The 18,269-nt window shown below is 44.9% G+C and overlaps 1 protein-coding gene across 2 annotated transcripts in view; it reads right to left on the reverse strand.

Moving 5' to 3' along the window:
- Positions 1–6,339: 6,339 nt before the first annotated feature.
- Positions 6,340–18,269, reverse strand: part of GRIN2A (glutamate ionotropic receptor NMDA type subunit 2A) — a 431,280-nt gene continuing 419,350 nt past the window's right edge. For both annotated transcript variants that reach the window (XM_043914296.1, XM_043914297.1), the window contains one exon: positions 6,340–17,724. In XM_043914296.1, the coding sequence (XP_043770231.1) occupies positions 15,925–17,724 (1,800 nt within the window). In that variant the 3' untranslated portion in view covers positions 6,340–15,924. The remainder of the gene's footprint in view (positions 17,725–18,269) is intronic.

The raw sequence follows: 18,269 nt of genomic DNA on the forward strand, positions 1-18,269 counted from the left end.
AGAGAATTTGTGTCAGCAAGAACAGACCAGAGGGTTCTGGGAGTTCCCTGGTGGTCCATGGTTAAGAATCAGTCTTGCAGCACAGGAGACATGGGTTCTATCCCTGATGGAGACTAAGACCCACATGCCTTGGAGCAACTAAGGCCATGTGCTTCAACTAGAGAGCCCACATGCTGCAACTACTGAGCCTGCATGCCACAATTCCAGAGTCTGTGTGCCATAACCAAAGATCCTACATGATGCAACCAAGATCCTGTGAGAAGCAACTAAGACCCAATGCATACAATTAACTAATTAAGCAAATATTAAAAAATACAGAACTGACCAGGAAACTCCATGGCAGACATGCCAACAGTCTTGGTCTTTACATGATTTGGTGATGGGGAGTTATTAAGACTTTCAGTTGGGGATGACACACCTGGAATTAAATTTTAAAACAATTCCAGTGGCAGGTATATAGAGAAAGAATTAAAGGTGGGTCAGTATTGGAGGTAGGGAGACCAGTTACTAGACCATCAAAGTAATTCATGTAGGAGAAGATGAGAGATGGAAATCAGACAGTGGGAGCAGGAGGCATGTGGGAGGATATAGACAGGGAGATTAACCAAAACTGGAGGAAACGGGGAAGAGAGAGGAGTCAAAAGACTGTCATGATTTTGGCCTAGTGAGTGGGAGCTGATGGTGCTCTACTCTGAGATAGAAAACTCTAGAAGGGAAGCAAGAGCAGGTGGGGGCGAGGGGAGGAGGATGCATTTGGTTTTGACAGTGTTGAGTTTGGGATGCTTTCAAGATATGCAAGAGGCAGATGAGAATGTGTATCTGTGTTATTATTTTTACTTATCTTTGATGAATCATTGTGGGATTTGTGACGCTGAGCTTTATCCCTTATGGCCAACATTGAAAACTGTGGAAGGCAATACCAATGCTCACACTTCCTGTAAATATCTCTCTCCTGCAGCTTATGATGGAATATGCGTGGTTAAGATGGTGGGAGGGTATTGGGAAAGATGTAGAATTTGGTTTATGGTTTAACCCATGGTTGTGACTTTGGGATGCCCTGGATTACAAAGCCTCCCATGCGTGTTGACTGCCCTGAGATGGGCTCGTCTCTCCCCATTTCCTATTCTGATGACGTCTGTCCATCTTGAAGTCAATTCAAATATGCTATGGTTTGGTAAGCCAGCTTGGATCCTGGCTTCTTTAGATTGGTCTGAGTGTACCAGGTTGGCCACAGGTAATCAGTCACCTTCTTGAAACACAACAAGAAGTCTGTGTGTTTTTCTCATTGTGCTGGGTGATGGAGACACACAGAGTGGGATCTGGGGAAGAAGAGAATGACATTTTCTTCCTTCCATCTTATGCTGCACATTTTTTTTTTTTTTTAATTCCTTGGCTCATGTTCCGATGAAAGGCTGCAAGCAATGGAAAGTAACAAAATTGTTGAGCACATGTGATGCCACTAGCTCCCGGGGCCCAGCCTCTGAACTGGGCACTGGGATGTCTTACTTGCTTTGGAAGAAATGGAAGAGGAGGACGCTCTCCTTAAGAATGCAGGGCTGCCTGCAGTACCGCTGAGCTAAGAAAAACAAGGCTGCTGCTTCTTCCTCAGGCAGGAACAAAGACGAAGTGAGAGAGAGGCAAGAGAAAGAAAGAGAAAACTTCCAAAACGCCCTGGCATGTCAGCGGGTGGTGGGAAACAGGAGAGAGTTGGACACTTCTTCAAGGGAAAGAAAGACTTTCAAACGGAAAGTCATAGCACAGTCTCCTCCTGGCTCCTGACAGCTTGCAAGCTGAATGGAAGTTTTTGCTAAACCACAGTGCCCAGGCTTTGCATACACAAACTTGGAAATTTTAGCATCTTGAAGTTTCCAGAAACAAAAATGTGAACCTCTTGTCTATCTGCTGTCTAAGGAGAGTAGTGAAGACTTGGCACCTACATCTTTGGAACTTTCAGCACCGTGGAGAGCTCAGAAACAAAGCCAGTGGCCCCTTTTCTTCTTCCTTAGTGGAAAGTCCTAATTTATGACCTCTAATTCTTGGACCATTCTCACCTCCAGGAAAAGATACCCTCTATCCCCAGAAAAGAAGAGAAGTCAGATAGTCACTGGAAGTTGTTTTTCTTTGGAGATACCTGGAACACAACTCCAACGTTTTGGAACTAAAGAAAGCACAGAAGGAGTTATCTTTTGCATGGTATAGTTGACAATGTCCCTGCACATGCCTAGGAAGAGGGCAGAGATGAAGCTGAAAATCCTCATTTCACGGATATGCATGAGAAGACTATGAGAAGAATCAGAGAGGTGAAGTGAAAAGACAAAAGTCACACAGCAAAGATGTGGCCAAGAACTGAGACTTCCTGGTTCTTCTTTAGGCTTCTTGTTTAAAAACATTTACTGGCCATTTACAATATGTAAGTCATCGGGGACACAGAGGCAGTTTCTGTCACACAGGACTCTGTGATTACTGGAATCTAAGTAACAGTGAACACTAAGCAGAGATGAAAACATCATGGGATGTGAGGTCCAGCTGATATGTGCTCACCTCTGGCCCCAGCTTCACAATGGCCTGGTTGTATAGTCTTGAGAAAGTCACTTCAACTCTCTGAACCTTGGTTTCTGAATATGTAAAATGGGTATTATAATCCCTCCTACAATGGAGTGTTTTAAAGATTTAAAAAGATATTTTTACACAGATGGGTTAGTTGAAATAACTTTAATAAATTTCATCAAAACTCTTGGAAAAAAAGCTAACCAATTTCCTCTTCTCCCCCCACTCCATTCCTAGCAGAAGATTACAAGGTCTTCCAAAAGAAATATATTTGGTTTTGTTCTCAGAATGATAGCACATTTGATGGAAAAGTGAGAGATTTTCCCCTCCCACAGGAACAAAACTGTCTGTTAATTAAGTTTGCTTGGCTGTCTGGTCATCTGGCTTTAGCCAGCAGAATCTTGGGGGAGGAAAAAAAAAGGAACTGAATCATTCTGGATAGCCACGTCACTGGCAAAAGCAAATGTCCCAAGTATAAATTGCCTCCTAATTAGGAAATAATTATGACCCAAAATGGGGCTACATGGATGTAAAGGCATCTCACAAATTGCTGATTAGTTTCATAGAAGCAAGGGTATTTAGTGCCACTTCAGTTAATGGAAAATGCATTGGAAATGGCCCATCGTTGGCTGATCCAAAAAAAGAGAAAAGGCTTTGGAGTCTCAGGGAATAAGGCAAGAGCAAAGGGAAACATTTGCCTTTTTTTTCTTGGAGTGTGTACTACGGTGTAAGCATTTGGGGCTTCTCTGGTGGTCCAATGGCTAAGAATCTGCCTGCCAATGAAGGGGACATAGGTTTGATCCCTGGTCTGAGAAGATCCCTCATGACACGGAGCAAATAAGGCCAACTACTGAGCCTGTGTTCTAGAGCCCGGGTTCCACGACTACTGATGCCTGCCCCTAGGGCCTGCATTCCCCAACAAAAAGAGCCACCACAGTGAGAAGCCTGCACACCACAACGAGGGAGGAGCTCCCGCTTGCACAACTAGAGAACGCCCGTGTGCCAACCACAAAGACCCAGTGCAGCCCAAAATAATTTAAAATGACAAATACATAATTTTCAAAAAAGAGTTTGGGACATGGAGTTAGAATGGGGAAGAATTTTGATTTTATTCTGACCGAAATGCGAAGGTACTAAAGACTTGCAACCCGGTGAGGGATATGATGTAATTCGTGTCTTCTGTCTGGAGAATGGAGGCAAGGAGGCAAGAGAGGAAGCAGGTACACAGGTGAAAAAGCAGTTGCATTTGCATAAATGGGAGGGTGACTGCAGTAGAAGTGATGAGAAGCAGATGGATCCCGAATGCATTTTAAAAGCTACACAGATAGAGCTGGTGGATGGAGTAAGGGGTGGGGGGTGGGGGTCAGGAAGAAGAGTGAAGGATGACCAGGAAGTATTTAGCCTGAGACGTCAGGTCAGTAGCAGAGCTGCCTCCTGAGATGGGGAACACGGGGGAGGATAAGAATTCTATGTGGGGGCAGGGGGGGTGGTCCAATATGCTTTTTAAGATATTTTGGCATTTGGATGTCTTTAAGAGCTCTAGGTGGAGCTACACACTACAGATATGGATATGTAAGTCTAGAATTCATAGGGGAGGCCAGACAAATATAGGTATGTGGGACTAATCAGTGGCATTTATAGTCCAAGTAGGTAGGTAGAGAGCAAGGTGTTATAGTCCAAGCAGGTAAGGTGGAGAGCAAGGTGTTATAGTCCAAGCACGTAAGGTAGAGAGCAAGGTGTTATAGTCCAAGCAGGTAAGGTAGAGAGCAAGGTGTTATAGTCCAAGCAGGTAAGGTAGAGAGCAAGGTAAACCAATAACAGGTTCCAAGGCACTCCATCTATATGCCCATCCAGCCACTCACCCAACCATCAGCCACCCACTCTTCCAATTAGCTCTTCTCCTACCCATCCAGAAAGGCCCACTCTATGTCAGATGCTGGGCTGGGTGTTAGGATTCAAAGATGAAAAACTATATATTTTCATCTAGAACGGAAAAGCCCTGGAAAATCGTACACTCTAAGGAGAGAGATACCACATTAAAAAGTTCAGTGTGTTTGTGTGTGCACTCATTGTGTCTCGCTCCTTGCGACCCCACGAACTGTAGCCCACCAGCCTCCCCTATTCATGGGATTCTCCCGGCAAGAACACTGGAGTGGATCACCATTCCTTCTCCAGGGGATCTTCCCGACCCAGGGACTGGATGCATGTCTCTTGCATCTCCTGCATTGGCAGGTGGATTCTTTACCACTAGTGCCATCCAAGAAGCCCCAAAAGTTTAGTTGTTGTTGTTCAGTCACCAAGTCGTGTCCGACTCTTTGTGACCCCAAGGACTGCAGCACACCAGGCTTCCCTGTCCTTCACCGTCTTCCACAGTTTGCTCAAACTCACGTCTATCGAGTTGGTGATGCCATCCAACCATCTCATCCTCTGTCATCCCCTTCTTCTCCTGCCTTCAATCTTTCTCAACAACAGGGCCTTTTCCAAAAAGTTTAGTAAAGCCTGCTAAATCATTCAATAGATGTGTGTGCAAGGGGCTGAATCATGGAAAAGTCAACTGTTCATTCTGCTGCTGGCGGGGGGGCGGGGAGCTTGGGAAGACTAAGAAGAGGCTTCTGTTGAAGATATAATTTGAAGGAGGATTAAGAGTTGACAAGGAGATGAGCAGGAGACCAGCATCTCAGGAGGAAAGAAGAGCATAAGCGAAGGCATGGAACCCCGAGAGCTCATGGTGTCTTTGGAGAGGAGCAGAAAGACTCTAGTTGCAGATATAGCCTACGGCATGCGGTAGGAAGGGGTTTGGTAGGGACTGGAAGACTGTGTGCTGGGCTGTGGAATTCGGGCTTTACCTGTGGATCCTTTGTTTCAAGCTGAAGATTTGAAGTAAAGGAGCAGTGAAGTGAATACAGTCAGACTTTGGTTTTAGAAATGTCATTTGATCTAGAGCTGGGAGTTGTCAAGTGAAAATTAAGTCTAGATTTAGTCAGGATAGACTTGATTGAGAAGAATTATTTCAAGGAAAAGAAAGGAACTCTTGCAATAGGGGGAGGACTATTGGAATGGGGAGAATGCTGAGTAGATTTGCAAGCATCTCATGTGTTAGGTAAAAGCAGTGGTTCTTTTATAGGCGGTGGTAAACAGAACCGGAAAGAATAGGATGCGGGGGCATGAGATGAGGGACAGAGGGGGGACTGGACAGCAGTGTATCTGAGAATCTAAGGCCAGTCCATTCCCAGGAGGAGGCTGGGTGTTGGCTCTGGCAGGTCAACAAGCATTTTTGTTTTGATTGATCATGGGAACAAGAAGGTCAGCTGATCATTTATGAGGAAAGAACTGGGAATTTGAAGGGTCTGTGTTTGGCCTTGGCGTGGAGAAACAAGCAGGCATCCATGCGTCATATCGAAGGCATATAGAGAAGGGTGGTTCTTTGAGGTCAGCTGTTGCCTGGGATACGAAAAGGAGAGAAGGGCTTTAACCATGGTTTTTTGTTTTTTTTTACCCCAGAGTCATAAATCACAGGCCTCGGTAAAGTTCAATGTTATCAGAGTCAAGACGGTGAGTGTGGAAACTGCACTGGAAGATGAGATCCAGGTGAAGGACAGTGGCCAAGCTCGCTGCTAAAATCCTGAAGCCAGGTCCTGGGTTCTTCCCAGTTCCACGCTCCCCTCACTACTCATCCAATGTGCAGAGGGGCAAGTCAAATGATTTCCCATTTCTAGAAACACAAAGCCCATTTGAAACGTTCCCGATGCCCACAACCGCAGCAGCAGCAACAAAGACCACAACTCCGTTTCTCATTTTCATATCAATTGGCAGAAATTATCTTTATTAGAAAAATGAAATTTTCCTGTATTTACATTTTTACACCATATGACTGGGCACTTTTGTTGCCTCGGGAGTTATGTACATACCAGTTTGCACACACATTTCAAACCCCATTCCTTAAACAGTTGATTACACGTTGAACAAAAATAAAAGACATACTACAAGGAGACAACCATAGTATATACTTCCTCTATCATAGAAAGGTGTTAAGCAAACGTGTAATTTTGTAGCTATGCTTGGAAATATTTAATACAGTTATTAGCACTTCCTCATGCAGTGGATTAAAACATGACAGATATAAACGGTTGCGGTTGGTAAGTGAACATCTTATTCCTGAATGAAAACCACTGAGCAGAGAGTGCAGCTTGCTTAGGGCTCCACCAAACCAGAGATCGAGCCAGTTCTGATGTAGGTTTTCAACTGTGTTTGAATGTAGCTGTGAATGGAAACCCTCTGCATACAGACGTGTAATCCTATCCATGATGCATTAAAAGTGAACTCAGACACGGACCTTTCAAGCCGCTTAATTCAATTTCTTTCTTGTGGGTAATGACCAGCTTGTGTATTGTTAAGTGAGTCTTAGAACACAAGTGAAAGATGGATAGTTTACCCTCTTTTTCTGTCCGAGAAGGCCATTATTTATGATGTTTATGATCTTCTTATTCAAGCCACCGATTAACTCACCTAATTCTTTCTGAATATCTAGCTTGAAATATATAGACTATACGTAAAAATACACATAGACATTCTATTGTGATAAACTACATTGACTTATCCCGATTAAATAATTTGGGAAGTGTATGCTTTTAAATTTGTTTTAGCAAGGGAATGAATAAGATTAAGATTCAGAGTTAAAAACAACTGATAAAAAAAATCTTTGGGGACCCCCAGGCTTGGAAGGCATCTGAGCCATATCTAGCCATGTAATTAGTTTTCCGAGTAGTTTACTGAATTTTCTATGAAAATATTATTCTAACCTTATCTCTTATTTGAAAAAAATAAACAATTGACATTCTTTCTCAGGGAAAAAATTTAAGAAACATAAATGTCAGGAGTGCTATATTCATCTTCCCAAATCCATCAAGATTTTCAAAGATGATCAACTGAATATGACCCCAAATAGTCATCTGAATCTTATTAATAAATTTCTGCCCAGGAACATTTACTTAATGGTCATGGCCCCAGAACTGTGTCTACAAACCTAATAAACTAAATATTTTCTAAAAAAATAAAATAGGTTTAAAAAGTCAATACAGTTCATTTATTCGAATTAGCTGAACTGAAAACAGAAATAATTCAATAAATCTTAGATGGCTAATGTAGAAACCTCAATCGAATTCAAAAGCTTATGATTGTTCTTCATGGAAAAGCCAACAACGTTTTTTATATTTCTGGACCTTCACTATTTGCTCACCTATCAATAGTCTTTGATTTGAGCCCTTTTAAAAGCCTGAAACAGCAAAATGTCAGATCAATGAGAAGCATTTAAAATGCCAAAGACAAACTTACGTTTGCTGGAGAACAATTAACCTTATTAATTTAAAAGGCAGCTGTGGTATTGGCTACGTGTTATATTAATATCCTTTTGAAGGCTCAACTTAAATCCTTCCCAAAGGTGTGAGAGAGAATTAACTGGAGGAGGTTATGACCAAGGGCTATGGCTAATGAAGAATGTTCTCAGAATTGCCAGGATGCAAACTCATTGCTTCACGAATGTGGTATATAAGAGGGGTTTATGAGGGATGATCTCAGTTTTGTCTTGTTTGTTTCCACATACTGCTAACACCTTATTGGAGGAAGTTAATCTGAGAAATGACTCCATTTTCAGCAATTTGGTTCCTGCTCCCTAGAGAGTTGTGTGCTTTGGAATACAGCCCCAGTGAAGAGATACCACTGGCCAAATTGTTCTTTTGAGTGTTCTAGTTTATGCAAAGCTCAGCATCCCTGGGAGAATGTTGTCATGAATTTGTAGATGCAACAACAGGATCTCAAATAGCTATTAAGTAACAATAACCTTTCTGTCCTCAGAGACTTTTTACTGCCAGCTTGAAATGTGTAAAGGGCTAGAGAATTTCTCAGGGACTAGGACAAGCTTAAGGTTAAGGTCATTTAACCTTAGGTTAATTGACCCTCTAGAGGGATCGAGTCACAGAATCCCCCAGATAAACATTCCTTCAAACCTCACTCAGCTTCCTTTTCTATAAAATGGTTCTACTGTGCCCCACCTCGCAGTCAATATAAATGCCAGGAGAGAGGGGTATGGCTTGTAACATGGGAGAGGGGGTTCAAGAAAGGCTTCATGGGTCATGGCCTACACAATGCATTATGCCCTACATCATTTCAGGCTCCTAGAAAGCCGGGTGGGAATATTCCAATGCTACATTCTTTAATGAGACAAACTGAATAAGCACTGCAATGGTTCAACAGTTATCTTAAAGTCAGTGACCAGGGGAAAAAATCTTAATAGTTGGCCCTCAGCCATACTGATTACCAAAGCTCCTGGTCACTTATGCACAAACTCTATTTCCTATTCCCTGTCACACCTCCAAGCTCTGTTCTGTCTGCTTGGCAAAGCCAATCAACAGAAGGACAGTCACTTGCAAGCAGTCTCCTCTTTCTGAAAATGGGCCACCATGTGTAGGGAGGCTTTAGTGGGGGCCACAAGGCAGTGTGTGTGTGAGTGTGTGTGTGTGTGTGTGTGTGTGTGTGTGTGTGTGTGTGTGTGGGCATGTGTGCCCGCACACATGTGAGAGCATATTATTTGCATATGTTAATGGAATTATCCCTGATGTCTACTAAGAAAAAGAAGAGATATTAGGAAGGGGATATTTAATATTAGGCACATGCTAAGTAGAGAAAATAACTCCCCAGGAACCAAAAAAGTAAGTGCTGAGTGCAAGCATACAGGTGAGAGACACAGATAGTGTTCAAGTCTCAGGAGGGGCCAATGAACAGAGGCGGGATCCTGGGGGTTCTCAACACACCCCAAAACAGACACGCATCACCTTCCTCACCACAGAGGCAGAAACTCAAGAGAGAGCCCCGGGGACCTCAAAACAACACATCTCTTTTCCAGACATCTATTCTGACCCTCTCCCCCGGAGGGGATCATAATACACATTTATTAGCACATTCTTGTGGCTGAATGAGGTGGAAACCAACCTGAATCAGTTTTCTTATCTGTAAAAGGAGAGCAATCCTACTTACATCCCCAGGCTATTTTGAGGATCGCATTCTAGGACGTACCCAGAATACAGTCTACACGCAATGTAGATACATTTTGATATTTCCAAAATCAGGTGCTGAACCAAGGCACGTTCTTGGGATGAATGGAGACCCCAGTGTTTCAGAAATGCACAGAATCGGATGGACAGAGAAAAAAATAAGCCCCTTCTCCACCCCACCGTCTTTCTGAAATACACCTTAATTCCTTTTGCTGTCTCATCGTCCCCTTTTCTTTCCAGGCACCTGACGCATTCTTTTTGGCTAGCCACAACACAGAGGCACTTGGGACTCCACAAGAATTCTACTTTCCTCCCTGATGCATTTTTTACCCTGAACTATCCAAAGAACTCTTCACAAGTCAAAAACCAAACCAAACACAAAAGCTTTCAGGAAATAGTCTTTTTACATCATGGTCTATTTCCCAGTCCTTTGAGGATTTTTTTCCCCTCAACCTTTTCTTAAAGCACATGTCATAAAGCAGAGGTGGAAGGAGGCATGATGCGGGAAGGATTGGAGAGCTGAGAGGACCCAGATCCAAGCCTGCCTGTGCAAAATCAGGGAAGGGCGAGTCTGCTCACCTGATCAATGCTCCTAGGTGTCCTGAGTACCGTCGTGGACGGGTATCTCCAGGAACAACTATATTCTCTAAAGTTACTTGGAAGTAAGTCTAGGGGAGGGATTACCTGTTTTGTTTGATCATGGAATCACATACATTTTTATCTCCTGATGAAAACTTCATCATTTCCAGTTTTTTCATTTAGTCTGTGTTCTCACTTGTCTTTCGTCCTAGGGCACTGAAGTTCTAGAGGGTGCTTATGGGAAGAGACTGTACTTTCTAGTCCCTCCGCCTCTCCTCCATCCCAAATTGGCCCTAAAAGGAGAGTGGATACTTAGTCAGCTTCCATCAGCTAATCAAGGTCCTTTGTTCATCCTTGGCTAACGAGAAATGTAACAATATAACCTCAATGATCGCTTCCAGTTTTCATCTTCAGTTTGAGATTTTAAACCATATCCCGTTATCCACTCTTCCCAGGGAATAAGTCCCTGGAAAGAGGTTTCTCTTCTCCAGGACTCCGAGACAAGGGGTTTTGGGGGAGCTTAAAGGAAAACCAAATTCAAAGAAGGGTGCACGGGTCTGTATAAGGCAAGAGGCAAAGACAGCCAGGTCAGTTCTGTGAGGTTTTCCAGCACTGATCCTAGAGGTGTTCAGGGAAACACTCTTGACAGAAACCTAGGGATGAGATAGCCTGGAAAAAGGAACCAAGCTAGGACTCGGATGTCTCGGGTTCTAGACCTGACAGCCTTAAACAGATGACTACTGCCCCTTTGCAACTTCATTTTCTCTTAATTTTCCCATCACCTTTCTCCTTGCCCCATATCTTGGTGTAGTTCTATAAGTTCTGTTTTCTTAAGACCCTTGTGGGCAGACACTCTTAGCTGATACTATACTGAGAATTTACGGGCATGGAAAGAGTGTGGGTGGGCAAAGAAGAGAAGGCGTTTAAACAGGAAACGCACCCTTCAGTGGATTTGCAGAAATCAAGGGCATGTCTGTATCAGCACTGTCTTCTAGAGTAACAGTGAGCAGACTATATCCCGCACCCCTAACCCCAGATATTTTTTTATATAAGGGGCCAAGAACTCCAACACACAAATGCCACTTGGGTTCTGTTATCCTCCCTAGAACTGAGATTATTTAAAAAAAAAATAGTGCCCTCTTTACAGAAATAGCATCCCATCAATAACCAGAATGGGTTTTCCATGTGTTAATATCCTTATCATCATTTAAATTTTAACATAAACTTTACATTATATACAATTTTATTTGGATAATACATGTACGTGTAAATTGTAGAAAACAAGCATGTATATTATATACATGTATACCCGAGCATTGATATTCACAGGATAAGTGCATTTGGACATCTCCGATCTCCATCAAGGGCCAAGCTGACCTCATCTGATACAATTAGATAGGAACAGAGAACAATGTAAAGGGGTTGAATGTGAAAGGGCAACTGCATACTGAGAGGACTTTTGAAGTCAAAACTCCAGGTAACCCTTCATTAAACAATTAGGACACTGTTTACCAAGAGAAGATGGGGTATCTGGAAAGGTCTTATTTTGTCTCAAGGGAAAATAAACACTGCTTTTGGAATGCAAATTGCCTTGACTCATATTAAATACCAACCACTGAGTTTAGCTTTCACCTATTAAGTTTGGGGAGTTTTTTTGTTGGTGGTGGTTTTCCCCTTGAAGTCCAATTATGTCTGTTCTAGCTGCGCTTAATACAAACAGGCTCCATTTCAGAAGCATGTTCCCCTTTGAAGAATTCATAAACAACAGCTCTACACAGAGAAACAGTACAGGGTTTGCATAAAGTTAACGGATATATTCAGCTCTTCTGAAAGATATTTAGGTTTCTCAACTTAGTATTTATTTAGGTCTTAAACCCCACAAAGGATTTCAGTATAAGGTATTGATTTATATGACAACTGATTATTAAGGTTGGACTTTTTTAGATTTAAAGGAGATAAATTTTTAATCACCATTTAATTAACACCAACTTTTTCTTTTATTTTTCATTAGCAATTCCATTTGCAAAGAATTCAGGGCATTTGTCATTTCCTGAGAAAGATGCAGAATATTAAATACACATCAGTGGTAGACATACCAAATAGAATAAACAACGTATGAACGCACGGCTGCCGTGAATCTTTTGACTAATTAACTGCCTTGGCTGGAGTCCCATTTAAGTGAAACTATTTCATTTGTAAACAAGGTGTAATTTTATTTTTTTCTCCCCTGAAAATAAGTGTGAATTGATTTGACTGAGTTTGCTGCAAAGGATGAATTTTAGTGCTTTTGTCGGAAAACCTAAGTACAAACACTTCTCAGGCACCTTAATGAAACAGGGAAGAGAAACCAGGTACAGTCCATGAGACAGTGCTAGCTAAAAGAATGCAATGCAATTTGCAAAGGACACAAGCGTAATGAGTAGGATGATTGTAATCCCATGCCTGAGAATGGAAGCCTGACTGGCAGAAAAGCAGACCCATTGACATCTTGCCCTTCAGAGCACTAAAACCTGGGATGGCCTAGGAACCCACAGATGTAAGGATAATGGAAACAATTTTCCAGAAACCCAAAGGTTGCCCAGAGTAGACCCTGCATCCCAGAAGACTCTCCTCTTACACAGAACATTTTAAGTTGGTTGTACATGTGCACCATAACCTATCTGGGTCCTTCTCAAGTGATGAAAACCATTAAGAATTAATGTAGCATCATGATGGACACCAGTTCCGACTTTGAGTCAGATGAAACTCAGGCACACCTTTGAGGTCAGAGATCCTGGATCCTCAGCATCAACAAATCTAAGGACTCAGAGTTGAGATGTGTCTGAGGAATCTTCTGTAATGGACCCATGGTTCAGGGCATCCCCTGTAATTCTTATCACCTCCTGTTCTCCAGATTTACCTCTGGACGTTAGACTCCTGCTACTCTTTCCCCAAAGAACTGAAAGACTGGATGGCCTTCTAATAGCTCGACATCACTATCTTTCAATCAGAAAATGACCATCAATCAATGGTCGGTTGTCTTACATTTGGGATCATCACTATTAGGTGTCAGTGAATCTATGGAGGAAGGAAATGATGTACTTATTACATAGCATCCAACTCTAGATATTTCTTTTTAAAAAACCCTTTCACTATTAGAGGAAGGGTATACTTTTTTCTTTTTTTTTTGGCTGCATTGCTATTGATTCTTCCCAAAGCCATATATTTAGTTTCTATACCCAGAGAGGTATGGGGTTAACAGCAGAACTAATGTTGTTATAAGAAGAAGGCTTTTTGATCTACGGGGTCATTCTGAGTGTAGTTCTCACTCTCCCTGGAGATCTCTGCCACCTTTGGCAGCTCCTTGGTTTTGAGGACACTGGAGAAAGACAGATAGCCTCTTTAGATTGGTGATGTACCATGGGCTCTCTTCTGGGAGACTTCAATTCATTTTGTGTTAAGACATGGCACTCTTGTGAGGAGATGGAGGTGATCCTGGCTGGGGGCATACAGGTCTGAAAAGCAGTGGAAGGGCAAAGGCAGGACATGGTAAAAGATGATATGATCAGAGGTGTGCGTGAGAGTAGCAATTAGGGGGCTATTCCAGGCTCTTTAATCGAGGCTTATCTGCCGTTGGAGAAGCAAAGGTGCAACATCCAAGAAATAAAATGCAACATTCAAGTGCGTTCATCTTCAGTACCTTGTCAGCCCCTTCTGCCTGTCCACCTCAAAGACTCTCACTGGCTCCCTCTGCCTCTCTCCCACTGACCCTGAACTTCTCAGCAACCACTGCTCATCATTATAGGAATATGGTAGATCAGGTGCCCTATCTCAAAGATGGAGCCGTTCAATGAATCCTCAAGCTCGAAGAGAATTATTCCTGGCACCTGCCCACTCACAGGAAATCACTGCCTACAAGACAGAACACGGCAGGACTCAAAGACCCGGGTTAACTTTTCAAGCCATCATTCTGTCCCCTCCTCCAAGAGCCCAGGGCAAAATGCAGGAGGAGCCTGGAGAATGGTCCAGCTAGTTTGCATTAGCCTAGGGCTTCTGTAACAGGACACCAACACAGATCCAGGGACTGTGCAAGTGAGGTGGCTACTTAGCCCAAACATCTCAGGTATATTCATGTATTTAAAACACGCTAATTACTAGATTTGAACTGTATAAAATATGTAATGAGTATTGTCTGTGGTTTTCATCATGTTTAATTTTTAAACTGGAAAATTCTATTCTGGTGAAGTGTCGTAAAGTAACAACTTGGCTGTCCTTTGCAGGGGCACGCTGAATGCTGTGCTGAGAGCTGCTTATGTGTCAAGATTCCCCAGCCTTGCCCCACAGTGGACAAAAATGAGTATCATTTCCTATCATTTTTGCACAGGTTTGAGGCGAGTGAGAAGGGGATGATGGAAGTGACTCGGAAATGACAAATGCCTCGAGGAATTTTGCGAGTTCTGTTGGTGCTGGTAGACAGCTGGCCTTCAACAGAGCAACTGTTTCAGAAGAGAAGAATCACCCGTCCCACTAAAGATTATCCACAATTGGGAGGATGCTCAGGGTAGATACATGAGTGTCTCTCCTGTTTTGAAGGCTGTTGATTTAAGGAGTTTGGAGCGGGGACGCATGTCCTGCCGAATTTCAGGACGGGTTAAGGAAGATCACCCTGTGGCCACACTGGCCTTTAGCAAGAGAGATGGCATTTTACTTCTTAGAGATCACGGCACACGTGTGGCCGCTGGCACGTGCCCCCACATTCACCATGCTGGGAACAGCAACGCACACTGAATTAAACACCACCACAGTGACTCGGGGGACTGAATGAGTGATGGTTCCTGGAGGGAGGGGGAGAGTAACAGATACTATACAACCCTGAGTCATCACCAGAAGAGGGGGAAACGCAAACTTACGTACACAGGAGTCTCCGGGATCAACTACAAGGGCCGCTGTGTCACAGATGGAAGATCCACACTTACGGTATCGAAGACACACGTGTGTGAGTCTGGCAGCTCTGAGCAAGACCACCGAAGCCAAGGGTGAGAGCGTGTCTGTGAAATACACAAATGGACATCCAAAGAGACTCTAGTTGCTCTCTGCATGAGGGCCCTCCTGGGCCTGTCATTCCACGTGTCTTGGAAATGGACTACGAGGAAGCTAGCAGAGTGAACCACAAACACGCGGGGTTTGCTATCCTCTGGGGGAGCCTGGAGTTCTGGGGTTGGGCCGGGGCCATCATGGGAGGCAGAACAATAAAGCTGAACCACTTGGAAAGCCGGACTTCCTAATCTCTGGCACACTCCGTCTCGCTACAGTGAGGATGCATTCTTGTTTTATTTTGTGTCAGGTTTACATGCATACCATATTGCTTATTCTGTATCAGAGAAACCGTGAGGCATTTCTGATGAGGAAATTACTGGGTGGGCTGGTCTTAATGGGATTTGGAATATAGGAACTCATCACATGACCACTGGCATCCGATGTGTCGTTATTGCCACATACTTGGTGGGCACGTCCAGGAGACTCGCCCTGGTGTGGACTGGTTTTTGGTTAAGGACTCACCTATCTGGGCTCTCGCATGCTCAGCACACACCTCACAAGATTCCTTGAGTGGAAGACTACGGCTTGGAGCCATGTGCAAAAGAACCAACTGAAAAATACCTTCCTAAATCCTCGTCCTCTGGTCGGGGCACTATTGGGGCATCCACCATTTACCCGTCTGGAACGTTGGCCATTAGGCATGTTTCCCTATAGATAAAACATTAATGGAAGGTTTTTAAACATCAGATTCGATACTAGGCATTTTCTTGTACACACGTCTATTGCTGCAGGAATTTAAAACCCTGGGGGCAGAGTACATATTATTCTTATTTGCAGCATAAGGCATAACATGCTCTGAAATATACACGTCGCTGTGGCCTCTACTGTCCCTGGAACAGTATGACGCCGTCGACCTCAAGGACGAGCGGAGATAGCTGTCGTTCGCGGCCTGGGACGGCAGCGAGTGTTTGTAAGGGTCCGAGGGGCACCTCCCGATCACTAAGCGTTGGTCGTCCCCGTAGGAGTGGAGGAAAGGGTTCTCGGAGGTGTGGTCCGGCAAGAGAGACTTGCTCCGCTTGCCACCCTCCAAGCCCTGGGGGAAAAGGGAACCCTTGTTCCCCGCGAGTTTGCTGGAGGGGACGCTAAAGAGACTCCCGTACAGGTTTCCCTCCAGGAGCCGTTCGCGGTCCTTGAGGCTGATGCTTCGGGAGGGCCTGCTAAGGTCCACCTCCCTGGGTTTGTCGAGGATGTTATCATACGAGTGCTGCCGGCTGATCCTCAGCTTATTCTTTTGGAGCTGGAGGGCGCTGTTCGGGGCCCAGTCCTGCTGGTAGACCTCCTCCTGGGCGGCGGGGTTCCCTGTCTCCTGAAGCATCTGGTCCTCGTCGATGTCGTAGAGGTTCCCCATCCGCAGGCAGGCGTCGCACTTGAAGGGGGACCGCATGGTGAAGTGGCCCGCGTAGGTGGGCAGGTTGGACAGGCAGCTCCGGCAGTGCGTGGAGTTCTGGCGGTACCGGTCGCTGCCCTCGCTGTGCGGGGAGCTCTTGTCTTTCAGGCTGAAGTGCTTGGAGTAGAGTTTGTACGGCTCGTTGTTGGGGAGCACGTCCTCCTCCTGCAGGGCGTTCCGGTTGAGGGGCAGCGTGGAGTCCCCCTTGCGGAAGCTCTCCCCGCGCTCCTGGTAGGTGTCGGGGAAGTCCACGTTCTCGGGGAGGGCCATGCTTTCCGCGAACGGGGGTGGGTCAAGGTGGAAACTGGGCTCCTTCTCGCCATCAATGGTGTAGATCTTGTCCCTGGGGGAGCTTGCCTTGGTTTTCAGGTAGGAGCGCTCCGCCTCGCTGCAGTCCTTGGGGTACTTGGAGGCCATGGACCTCTTGAAGTTGTCCTTGGCCTTGTGGTTCTTATTGTTGTCCGGCTCCCGGTGGCACGCGGCCCGGCTCGACGTTTCGGACACGTCCGAGTGGGCCACCTCTTCGGGAAGGTAGCGAGGACTCTTCAGGGAGTGGGTCCTGTTCTCCACGGGCCCCTCGTCCCTCTGGGAGATGGGGTTCTGGGTCAGGGAGTCTTGGCGGAGTGACTCCATCGATTTCTTCCAAAGCTGCCGGGGCCGGGAATTCCCTTTGGACTCCGTGCTGACGGCCACCTCCACTGTGTTGGGGTTGGACTCGTTGAGAGTCAGAGGATGCTGGCCCTGGAACACATAGTTGTTGAGGTTATCCTTGTGCCTGTTGGCCACAAAGGTCTGGAGTTCGTTCATGTTGTCCCCGAAGATGCTGTCTTTCCCCTGGAAGGACCGGTTGTCTGAGTAGACCAGGTTGCCCTTATCTGAAACCATGTCCATGATGAGGGAGCCTCGCTGGATGAAGTCCGCAGCTCTCTTGGGGGAATCCATCCTTGAGGAGTTCATGTTGGACAAGTTGGAGATGTTTTTGGCGGATCGAAGGAGTTTTAACATGTTGCTCTGGGATCCAGTCAGGTTGAAGTCTGGAGACTTCTTCTTCTCTTCAATGTGCACTCCGTGAATGCAGCTGTAGATGCCCTGTGGGGAGGAACAGAAACACCATCAGTGGTATCGGGGACACGAAGCCATGTCACTCCTGAACTCTCTGCAAAGGAGAGACTTAGGTGCCCCGGAGAAACAGTGAGATGCAGTCTGAATCCTGATAACGTTTCTTAAGTGTATGAGACCAGTGGCAGAGCATCAGGCTTCCCTTGTCTCTCTGGTTTGATTATCTGATTTACTTAGATTATCAAGATTATCCGACACGTTTGCCAATAGTCATACATGGAATTTGAGGAAAAAATATCCTCTAATCCTCATACAACTGGGCTTCCCAGGTGGCACGGTAGTAAGAATCTGCCTGCAATGCAGGAGATGTAGGTTTAATCCCTGGGTTGGGAAGATCCCCTGGAGTAGGAAATGGCAACCCACTCCAGTATTCTTGACTGAGGAATCCCATGCACAGAAGAGTCTGGGGGGCTAGAATCCATAGGGTCACAAAGAGTCAGACATGACTTAGCAACTGAACAACAATAACAACCTAAACGGAACAATCAGGTCCAGGCTTCAGGGTCTGACCTGGT

Source organism: Cervus elaphus, chromosome 10 (assembly GCF_910594005.1).
Source record: "Cervus elaphus chromosome 10, mCerEla1.1, whole genome shotgun sequence".
Taxonomy (NCBI): domain Eukaryota; kingdom Metazoa; phylum Chordata; class Mammalia; order Artiodactyla; family Cervidae; genus Cervus; species Cervus elaphus.